The sequence below is a fragment of the Molossus molossus genome, unplaced genomic scaffold (assembly GCF_014108415.1).
Source record: "Molossus molossus isolate mMolMol1 unplaced genomic scaffold, mMolMol1.p scaffold_m16_p_1, whole genome shotgun sequence".
Lineage (NCBI taxonomy): Eukaryota > Metazoa > Chordata > Mammalia > Chiroptera > Molossidae > Molossus > Molossus molossus.
This window is the reverse complement of record NW_023425344.1, coordinates 28,872,137-28,883,370: the sequence shown is the minus strand read 5'-3', so window position 1 is coordinate 28,883,370 and position 11,234 is coordinate 28,872,137. Positions and strand designations below refer to the sequence as shown.

General features: G+C 38.9%; 1 protein-coding gene across 6 annotated transcripts in view; it reads left to right on the top strand.

The window, feature by feature from the left end:
* The first annotated feature begins 215 nt into the window (after positions 1–215).
* The window catches only part of PDS5A (PDS5 cohesin associated factor A), a 143,925-nt gene continuing 132,906 nt past the window's right edge, over positions 216–11,234 (top strand). For 3 of the 6 annotated variants that reach the window (XM_036255216.1, XM_036255258.1, XM_036255267.1), the window contains exon 1: positions 216–393. In XM_036255216.1, the coding sequence (XP_036111109.1) occupies positions 256–393 (138 nt within the window). In that variant the 5' untranslated portion in view covers positions 216–255. The remainder of the gene's footprint in view (positions 394–11,234) is intronic. The other 3 variants (XM_036255226.1, XM_036255243.1, XR_004958848.1) reach the window with 3 other exon arrangements.

The window sequence follows — 11,234 nt, the reverse complement described above, 5'->3', positions numbered from 1 at the left end:
GAGCCCCGCGGGCCCGGGGCTGGAGAGGCCCGCGTGGGCGGGGGCGGCGGGGCGGCCGCAGGGTCCAAGCCCCGGGAAGGAGCGGGCGGCGCGGCTGCCGCGGGTCCCCGGCCTCCCGGGAGATAGGGCCCTTTGCAGATTAGAGATTTTTGAAATGAAAAAAGAGGTTACAAAGTCGCCCCTTTCCCGCTGAACTTTTGTTTTCTGACCGATAGAGGCCGGTAGAGGACTGTGAAAGAAAAGTTGTCCCCCAGGATGGACTTCACCGCGCAGCCCAAGCCTGCCACTGCCCTGTGTGGCGTCGGGAGTGCCGACGGGAAGATTGCTTACCCTCCGGGGGTAAAGGAGATCACCGACAAGATCACCACCGACGAAATGATCAAACGGCTGAAGGTAAGCTCCTGGACAGAATGTCCACACTCCATCTGTGTGGGAAGGAGTGCTCTCTCCTGCGGTGCTACTCCAGCCTGGCCTTTACAGGTTCACCTACCAGGTTTTTTAAGGTCGCTTGTTGCCTTCCCCTTCCCCTTCTGAAAGGTATTGTTCTGTCTTGGCTGTGTCTTTGAGTGATGAGGGGGGGGGGGGGGCATGACCATTATGAGAAATTAAAGAGAGTGTTGTGTGTTTTTAATCTTATGTTTTTTAAGCATAAGAATTCAACTTTTAAAGTTTTTTCTAGAAATAGTTATGAGAATATGTTCAAAGTAGCTTGCTACTTGTGTAATAGTCTTATTTTGATCAACTTCTGAAGAGACTTGATTGAATTTTAAAAGGTATTTTTAAAATTGTCACAATTTTCTAATATCCAGAAACTTAAATGCGTATATAGTATGGTTAAACTTAGACAGAAGGTACTAACTTTTCCAAATTCAAACTTGAAGTAAAGGGATATTTTAAGTCCATCTGTTCACAGGGGTTGTAAGAAAGAGTATTATAGCTCCTTTTATAAAGAATCAGCTTATTTATTTAGTTTAAGTATGGTGGTCCTAAGGTCAAGGTTGTAAGTGTCAGCTTTATGTTGGTCAGTTTTTTGCTGTGTTACATGGGCATAGATTGTGGCCACGGCCTTACAAAATAAATTATATTCTTGTTAAGGGATCACCTTGATGCACTGGTTCACAAGGGACATTTTTGACGACACCCCCCACACATCCCCACCCCCCGCCCCCGCCCCCAGAGGACGCTTGCCAATGATGAATACATTTTGGTTGCCAAAATTGGGGCTAGATTGAAGCAGGGAATCCAGCTAGGGAACTGCTACTAGTAAAAGATATTGAAATCTTAAAGTAGGGCTATGATAGTGGGAATAAAGAGGGAATGATCCAGAAGACAATTCAGAGTTAGACTTGGTGGGAGGCAAGGAAAGAAACAATGTCGATAGTGTTTCTACCTTGAACTACTTGGAGAAATGTATTTTTAGGGAATGATCTTGCTTGCCCATTTGCTCTTAGAGCTTAGTATAGTCCCTAGTAAATGTTTACAATGTTGTGAGTGTTTAATGAATATTTAAAATCTAATTATTTGTTACTTCTTTGGAAGGAATAGGACACAATACCATTAAAATAAATCTTGCCCTGGCCAGGTAGCTCATTTGGTTAGAGCACTGTCCTGATAAATCAAGATTGTGGGTTTGATCCCCAGTCAGGGAACATACAAGAATCAACCAATGAGTGCATAAATAAGTGGAACAACAAATCTGTTTCTCTCTCTCCCTCTCCCCACTCCCTCTCGCCTTTCCTCCCCACTCTAAAAATCAAATAAAAACTATAAATAGAAATAAATAAATTTTGATAATAAAGATTATATATGAAATAAGGTGCTTAATTGATGTTTCTTAAAGTTATATCGAGTATTCTGAGATGCTAAAAAATTATGAAATATAAAAAAATTTATGGATCTTTTTTGTATTCATAGTAAGAATATTAAAACTTGAATTCTAGTGAAGGATAATCTGGTTTAAACATTTATGACTGTATACACATTTTCCACTTAAAAGAGATAAAACATCAGAAATACTGTTAACCATAAACCAAGTCTAGAATGAGCATTGGGTTAGTATATCCATTATGAGTTATTTTGGAAGTTAAAATTGACATGCACATTAACTAACTTGAATGTCCTATGCTAAAATTTTACTTTTCTAAGAATTCTTAGCATTTTGTTTTCCTCCTGCTTTTCTAAGTCTATTTTGACTTAAGTACTCTTTTGACTTTGGGGATCCTTGTTTAGTTAAAGTATTACTTGTCTCATTTCAAGTACATATTTTTAAACAGTATTTAACTTTATTTTTGATAATTTGTTTTTACTAGACCCTTAGTTATGGGCAAATTTTTATAAATTCAGCAATGTATTATTATAACAGCAACAATGTTTGAATGCTATATAAATACAAAGGGGGGTTAAAGACAAGAAAAACCTTATTTAGTCAATGGAATTCAGATATATTTGGTCTAATTCTCTTCAGTTTAAAGAATAAAACAAGCATTTTTACAGTGGAAACATAATTTTAGAGTTAGAGGGCTCTTAAAAGAAATTCTGGAATTCTCCCTATTTTACAGATCACAGATGTTAGGCCCAAAGTGGCCAAGTGACATTTATCAAGTCAGTCATAGGGCAGGTTAGTGGCACAGCCCAGGGCAATAGCATCATATTTGTTTTTATTCTTATAGCTGCCTTGGTCTAAGGGATCTAAGTAGAACCAAGAAGTTGTGGATTTTATGCCCTGGCTGGGTGGCTAAGATGGTTGGAGCATCATCCTATACACCAAAAGTTTGCAGCTCAATTCCTGGTCAAGACACATACCTAGATTGCAGGTTCAATCCCCAGTCAGGGCACTTACTGGAGGCAACCTATTGATGTTTTTCTCTCATATCATCAGTGTTTCTCTCTCTCCTGTCTTCTCTTTTTAAAACGAAATAAAAACATATCCCTGGGCAAGGATTAAAAGAAAAAGAAGTTGTACTTTTTTTTTAATCCTCACCCCAGAGTATTTTTCCATTTATCTTCAGATGGAGTGGGAAGGAGGGAAAAAGAGAGAGAGAGAGACTGACAGACTTCCATTGGTTGCCTCCTGCTTTACCCCTACTAGGGCTGAGGACAGAACTGCAACCTAGGTATATGCCCTTAACTGGGATCGAACCTATGACTCTTTGGTCCGTGGGCCGACATTCTAACCACTGAGCCAAACTGGCCAGGGTAAGAAGTTGTGCTCTTTATTATGCAGCTGAAAACACTAAAATGATGGGAAAGGGAATCAGTGAGTGTTTGTTTGGTCTTTTGCAGGGAGGGATAGGACAGCATTTTAATTAAAACATTAGAGAGAAACTGTTATGATTCTTTGAAGCTTCCTTGAAAATAATTCTTAGAGAATGCCTTTGAGGAGCTAAGCTATCCTTTCATATATTAAAAGTTTTGATTTCTAAGGAACTACTTTTACGTCCAGTCACACTGGCCTTCTGTCAGTTTTTTAAACATGCCATGTTTATTTCTGCCTAGACAGATTCCACATTATGTAGGCCATATGTACCGTTTTTCTCAATTCATTTGTCATTTATTTGTTTTTAAGGCAAGTCTCTTGGATTCTTCATTATGTACTGTTTTAACCTCTTCATATCACTTTTTATAATTGTGATAATTACACTTATGCATATGTTTATTTGGTTTGTCTTCCCAACTTCTCTGTAAGCTTTGTGAATTCAGGTACCACATCTATATTTATTTTTGTATCCTCCCAGTGCCAAGTTTAATGCCTGGCACATAATTAGGTGCTCAACAAATATTAGTTGAATGAACAAATGAATACTTTGTATTAATACTGGATTAGAGGAATATTTTTATTTTTGAAAATGAAAGATAATTTGGAAATATTTTGAATTGCAGTTAAGTAACTATCTTACCTGTATACCAGACATGATAACATACATATTTAGAACTAAAGGTAGATCAGAATTTATTTGGTTTTGTTCTAATTTTCCAGATGAAGACACTGAGTCTGAGAGTTTGTGTCCAATTCTAGTCACATCAAGTTGAAAACTGTAGCCCTGGCCGGTTTGGCTCAGCAGTTAGAGTGTCGGCCTGCGGTCCGGAGAGACCCGGGTTCGGTTTCCGCTAAGGGCATGTACCTTGGTTGTAGTTTGTCCCCAGCCCTGGTTGGGTCGTGTGGGTGGCAACCACTCGATATGTCCCTTTCACGTCTATGTTTCTCTCTCTCTCTCTCCCTCCCTCCCACTCTATCTGAACAAAAATATTGGGGGAAAAAATGTCCTCGGGTGAGGATTAAAAAAAAGTTGAAAATTGTCATTAACAGTTTTGTTACTTAGTTACAATTATATATTAATCGACAGACATATTAAAAGCCTCACTAAAGTTAGTTGGCTGTTTGAAAGGACAGCAGACTATTTTCTACCAATGTTACATTAAGTGTGAAGACCTATAGTTTACAGATAGCCTCCCTCTTGTATAGTTAAGGATTCTGAAACTAATGCAGAGGTCTTGTCTACGTTTTGTAACATTCAAAATACACCTATAAATAGTGTTGTACAAAGTTCTATTAAATGATTCTGCCCACAGTTTGTTACACACAGTCTGTCTTTGATCATGTATTACTATAGAGCTATGTGCCACACACATTTTTGTTTCTTTCTTTCTTGCAATTTTGGAGATGGGAAGCCCTGATAAGCCTTGGTTTTTAGAGGGACAAAGGGAGGGATGGGCAGGGTGAAATTTGTTTCTAATATCTCATTTCTTATTACCTGGTTTCAAGTGCCCTAGACAGTTCTCTGGCCACAACTCGATACCCAAGTCAGTTATATGTATTCTGTCACAGAATCAAATAAAAATAATTACTGCCTTGGTGCTAAGAATTAGGAAAGATGAAATAATAGGGTTTTATTGTTCTGAAAATGCTCCCCATTTTTCTCCTACCAGGTCTTCTGTGGGTTTTTGTTTTTGTTATTGTTTTTTTTGCATTTGTCTGTAATCTTTCTCTCTCTCTCTCTTTTTTTTTATCCTCACCTGAGGACATTTTTTGCATTTATCTTTAGATAGAGTGGGAGGGAGAGAGAGAGGGAAACATCAATGTGAGAGAGACACATTGACTGGCTACCACCTACACGATCCCAATTGGGGCCAGGGACAAACTGCAACTGAGGTATGTGCCCTTAGCAGGAACTGAACCCAGGTCTCTCTGGTCCGTGGGCCGATGCTCTAACCACTGAGCAAAACCAGCCAGGGCAAGAGACAAGATTTCTTAAAAATCAAACCCTAAAATATAGCCAGTGTATGTTTGTGAAGTAATACTTAGTGCAACACGGTTCTTATTTTTATTTTTTAATCCTCATCCGAGGATACTTTTCCATTTATCTTCAGACAGAGTGGGAGGGAGGGAGAGAGGGAAAAAAGAGAGAGACAGAGAGAGACATTGATGTGAAAGGCACATCAAATGGCTGCCTCCTGCATGACTTGACCAGGGCCAGGGATGCTGAACCACAACCGAGGTATGTGCCCATGACCGGAATCGAACCTGCAACTCTTTGATCTTCAGGCTGACGCTCTAACTGCTGGCCAGGGCACACAGTTCTTATTTTACACTTCCATTTGTGTAGAACTGTTCTGGTTTTCAGTTGCTATGTAAAAAACTACCCCCATATTCAGTGCTTTAAAACAGCAAATTGTTTTGTGTTGTAAACATATATATAATCAAATTTACCATTTTAATCATTTTTAAGTGTTCAGTCTGTGGCATTCACGTTGTTGTGTAATCATCACCACTGTCCTTCTCTAGAACTTTTTCATGCTCCCCGACTGACTTTACACCCATTAAACAATAACTATTCTACCCTTCTCCCAGCCTAGGCAACCACCATTCTACTTTTAGTCTATGAATTTTACTACTATAAGTGGGGTCATACAATAGTTGTCCTTTTGTGACTGGCTTGTTTCACTTAGCATAATGTCTTCAGGGTTTCTCCATATTGTAATATATGGCAGAATTTGCATCCTTTTTAAGGCTAGATAATATTCTATCATATGTATATAGTAACTCTTATTTATTCATTCATCCTTTAATGGACACATGGATTGCTTCTACCTTTGGCTACTATGTACAACTTTTCTTTATATCTCACAATTTTGTGGATCAGAAATTCGGGCAGGGCTCGACTTAATTATTCTTCTGTTCCACATAGCTTACTGGGCTCACTCAGTGGTTTTCTACTGGTGACTAAACTGGTCTAGATGATCTACATACGCTGGTTTTTCTCAAACACTTGATTCCTTGGTAGGAACAAGTAAAAAGCTAGACTCAGCTGGGCCTTTTTCCTTTGTGTGTTGTAGTCTTAGGACTTCTTTACATGGTTTCCCCTATAGGGTAGTTGGACTCAGAGCTCCAAGACAGCATGGAGAAGTTGCCAGTACTTTTAAAGGCTTGGTTCAGGCCCTGGCCAGTTTTGCTCAGCGGTTAGAGCTTCGGACTGCGAACCAAAGAGTCATGGGTTTGATTACAGCCAAGGACACATACCTCGGTTGCAGTTTGTCCCCAGCCCTGGTTGGCCTCATGCAGCAGGCAGCCAATCGATGTGTGTTTCTCACATTGATGTCTCTGTCTCTCTGTCTCTGTCTCTCTCTGTCTGTCTCCACCCCTCCCCCCCTTTATCTGAAGATATTTGTAAAAAATATCCTCGGGTGAGGATTAAACAATAATAAAATAAAAGCTTGTTTCAGAATTGGCATTGTCACTTCTAACTTACTGTACAAGTTAAAATAGCCATAGCCCCTGCCCTGGCTGGTTTGGCTCAGCGGTTAGAGCATCAACCCACAGACCAATGAGACCCGAGTTCGATTCTGGTCAAGGGCACGTACCTCAGTTTGTCCCTGGCCTGGGGTCACATGGGAGGCAACCAGTCAGTGTGTCTCTCTCGCATTGATGTTTCTCTCTCTCTCTCTTTCTCTCTCTCTCTCTCCCTCCCTCCCTCTCTCCTTCCCTCCTAATCTGTCTAAAGATAAATGAAAAAATGTCCTCAGGTGAGGATTTTTAAAAAAATAGTCATAGCCCAAAAAAGTTTTAAAAAGACAAAAACAAGCTAAAATAGTCATAGCCAGCCCACATTCAAGAGGAGAAAAATTAACTCTACTTCTCAAATGGAAGAAGTAGGGAAGAATTTATAGTCATCTTTAATCTACTACAGGAGCTCTTCATGCCAAGTCATAGTGTACCAACTGTACACTTTGTAGTACATTTATAAACTTGAAAAATATTTTATCAAAAAAACAACAGTATATACTTGCAGCCAACTGTCTAGATTTGTAAAATTTAAAAACTGTAAGAAAAAGATTAGGAATTTTTTTTTTTTATGTACTAGGAAAAATTGTTTTAGGAAAAATTATGGGGGAGGCTTATGATTTGATCTTAAAGCTGTTTCTTATATTATTTTAATTTTTACTGGAAATTATTACTGATGGATTTTAATAATGATTTTTCCATCCCCTTTTTATTTTTGACTATCTCAACTTTTTGCTTTTGGGACATTTTACACCTCTAGAAAAATTAGAAAAACTTGTACCTTCAACACTATGTACTTTTACTCAGATAACATTTGTCACCTTTGCTTGCTTTGTGTTTCTACACACACACACACACCATACTTTTTTGTTTGAGAGTCACTTGAAGACCTGACATTTCACTTCAGAATGCTTCAGCATTCTTCTTAGAACAAGGACATTTTCCTACTTTACCACGATTATCATTATCATACTCATAAATTTCACATTGTTATAGTAATATCTATTGTACTCTCCATAATAAAATTCTCCCAGTTGTTCTAAAAAAAATATTGATTTCCAGCATAAGATCACATGTTTTTATCATGGGTTTTTTTGTAGTTATTGTTGTTAATCCTCACTGAAGGATATTTTTCCATTGATTTTTAGATAGAGAGAGAGGGAGGGAGAGAGAGAAACATCAATGTGAGAGAGACACATCAATTGGTTGCCTCCCGCATGACCCTGACAGGGGTGGGGATAGAACCTGCAACCCAGTACTGCCCTTGACTGGGAATTGAACCCAAGACCCTTCAGTCCTCTGGCCAGCACTCTAACTGCTGAGCCAGACCAGCCAGGGCTATCATGTCTCTTTAGTCTTTTCAATCTAGAAAAGTCCTCTCACTGTTTTGGGGGGATAGAGGAGGTTTGTTCATGACATGGTATTTTCAAAGCATTTGTCTTATAGTTCTATAACCCATTTTTGTTTCATTTCCTCATACTTTGACTCAGGTTGAACTTTTTTTTTTGGCAAGTATACTATGCAAGTAGTTAATTAGTTCCCTTTGCATTGTATCAGGAGACACACAATGTTATTTTGTTCAGTTGGCTATGCTAAGTTTTATCATTTGATTACATTGACCAGCACTCTCCATTGTACCTTCCCCTCTTTGCAATTACTAAGTAATGTTTCAGGTGACAGTTTGTAAGAATAAGTTGTTTTTCAACAATTTTTTTTTTTTATCCTCACCCGAGGACATTTTTTCATTTTTTTATTCAGATAGAGTGGGAGGGAGAGAGAGGAAGAGAGAGAGAGAAACATTGACGTGAAAGGGACACATCGAGTGGCTGCCACCTGCATGACCCAACCAGGGCCGGGGACAAACTGCAGCCAAGGTACTTGCCCTTAGAGGGAACCGAACCCAGGTCTCTGTGGACCACAAGCTGATGCTCTAACCGCTAAGCCAAACCAGCCAGGGCTCAACAATTCTTAATTAACTAATTTAGCATCCATTTTGATAATTATAAAATGTTGACTTTGTTTTTTCTATCATTGCTTCTACATGTATTAGCTGGCACTCTGTAAAGACTCTGCCCCCATTTTTAAAAAATTATTCGTCGATTCTTTATTTAATGGGTTATAATCCACTACTGTCTTTATTCCTTTTCAGAGTCAAATTGTCCCAAATGAGTTCGCTGGTTTGGGTGTCTTTTTGAAACGTCTCATGTCTTTTTGATGTCTCTCTGAGTCTTTGTGCACTTCTTTGTTTTCTGGTACAAGATGTTCACCTTGTGCTTCCCTACCCCAGATTTGGATAGGTAATTTTCTCCAAAGAGCCCTATTTCCATTTTAGTAGGGACTGGTGTTTATAAACCAAGATCAGTGCATGGGCATTGTGTTCACATTGTTACTAGGATGTGATTTCTTCAGGTCCTTTCATTATGTACAGCTAGGAAATACACATATATACTTTAAATCATGAGTTCATTCTGTTATTTTCCATTGAAATCTAGCACCACAAAGTTTACCCTAAACTTCCTCCATTCTGTGTTTGTTTTGTTTTGTTTTTACTGATGTTAGAAAGAGAGGAAGGGAGAGGGAGAGAGATAGAAATACCTATGAGAGAGAACATCTCTTGCCTGCCCCCCACTGGGGATCGAGCCCACAACCTGGGCATGTACTCTGACCAGGGATTGAACTGGCGACCTCTTGGTGCATGGGTCGATGACCCATCCAATGAGCCACACTGGGTGGACATCTCCATTTTGTATTTGTATCATCCTTCTCTTACAGTGTAAACCCTGTTTTTTCTTAACTTTGATAAATTGATTTATTTGTACTACCCTACTGTAAGAACAAAAAATTCAAACCTACTATACCAGTGTCCCTTGAAAGATTTCTTTGTAGTTCTTCCTGTCCCATTAAAATTATATAAAGTACCATGTTTGTTAGTTACTTGAATTTGAATTATTTTGTCTGAGTGGTCATGTTATCAGTTTATATACAATTTCCTTCTTTCTGTTTGTATTCTTTCTACCTGTCTATTCTTTATTTCCACTGACAAATATAATCCTTGCTTTATTTTTTATTGTAAAAACACATAACATAAAATTTATCATCTTACCATTTTTTTTTTATCCTCATCCGAGGACATTTTTCCATTTTTTGTACAGACAGAGTGGGAGGGAGAGAGAGGAAGAGAGAGAGAGGGAAACATCGATGTGAAAGGGACACATCGAGTGGCTGCCACCCACACAACCCAACCAGGGCCGGGGACAAACTGCAACCGAGGTACGTGCCCTTAGTGGGAACTGAACCCGGGTCTCTCAGGACCGCAGGCTGATGCTCTAACCACTGAGCCAAACCGGCCAGGGCAAAAGCCAACTTTTAAATAGCATTAGTCCATCAGGTGAAACTGAATTTATACTAGACTAGCACTGAAATGGATTTCCGTTTATATGAAGAATTTAAGATTATCATATAATTTATAAGTTAAATGTCAATTATGTGCTAGGATTGTATCTATTTTTTTGAATAAAGAAATACAAAGAGCCCTGGCCGGTTTTGCTCACTGGTTAGAGCTTCGGCCTCACTGCTGTCCAGAGAGACCCAGGTTCGGTTCCTGCTAAGGGCACGTACCTCAGTTGCAGTTTGTCCCCGGCCCTGGTTGGGTCGTGCGGGAGGCAGCCACTCAATGTCACTTTCACGTCGATGTTTCTCTCTCTTTCTCTCTCTCTCCTTCCCACTCTATCTGAACAAAAAATGGAAAAATGTCCTCGGGTGAGGATTAAAAAAAAAAAAAAAATACAAAGAATTTTGATGGTCGTGAAAAGTGTCATGGAGAAGGTGACTTTGGGCTGGGATTTGAAGGCTCATACTTGGTAGGCAAATGGTAGTGCAAAACATGGCAGACTTGAATAGCAGGACAAGGACAGAGACAATAGCAGGCTTGGTGTGAAGAAAATGAGTAGAACAATTTTGGTAAAACATCTTAAAAGAGCAGTTTTGGAGGAAAAAAGAGGACAGTACCTATGAAATTGTTAAAATCCTTAAATGTCAAAGAAAGCAATTTGAATCTTTAAAAAATCTCAGATATTTCAGTTGAAGAGTGATGTGTCTAAGCATGACCAAGCAGTGTCTTAAGCACACGAATACTATCCTTTCTTTATGGTAACTTTGTGGAGTCTTTTTATCCTCTTGTTTAGACCAGATATCATCTTCAGTTGAACAGTAATCCATTTCTAAATGATACTATCTGAAGAGTTTCATCTTATAACACTAGGTGTGAAGTCTGAAGATGAGTAAAATTTTAGTGTGGTTAGTAGAATTTTATGTACTAGATTATTATTATATGGATTTAAAAAATGTTTGTTTTTTATTGCTTTTAGAAAGAGAAAAAGGGAGGGGGGGGAGAGAGAGAGAGAAACATCAATGAAAGAGAACATCGATTGGCCGCCTCCTGCATGCACATATCTGG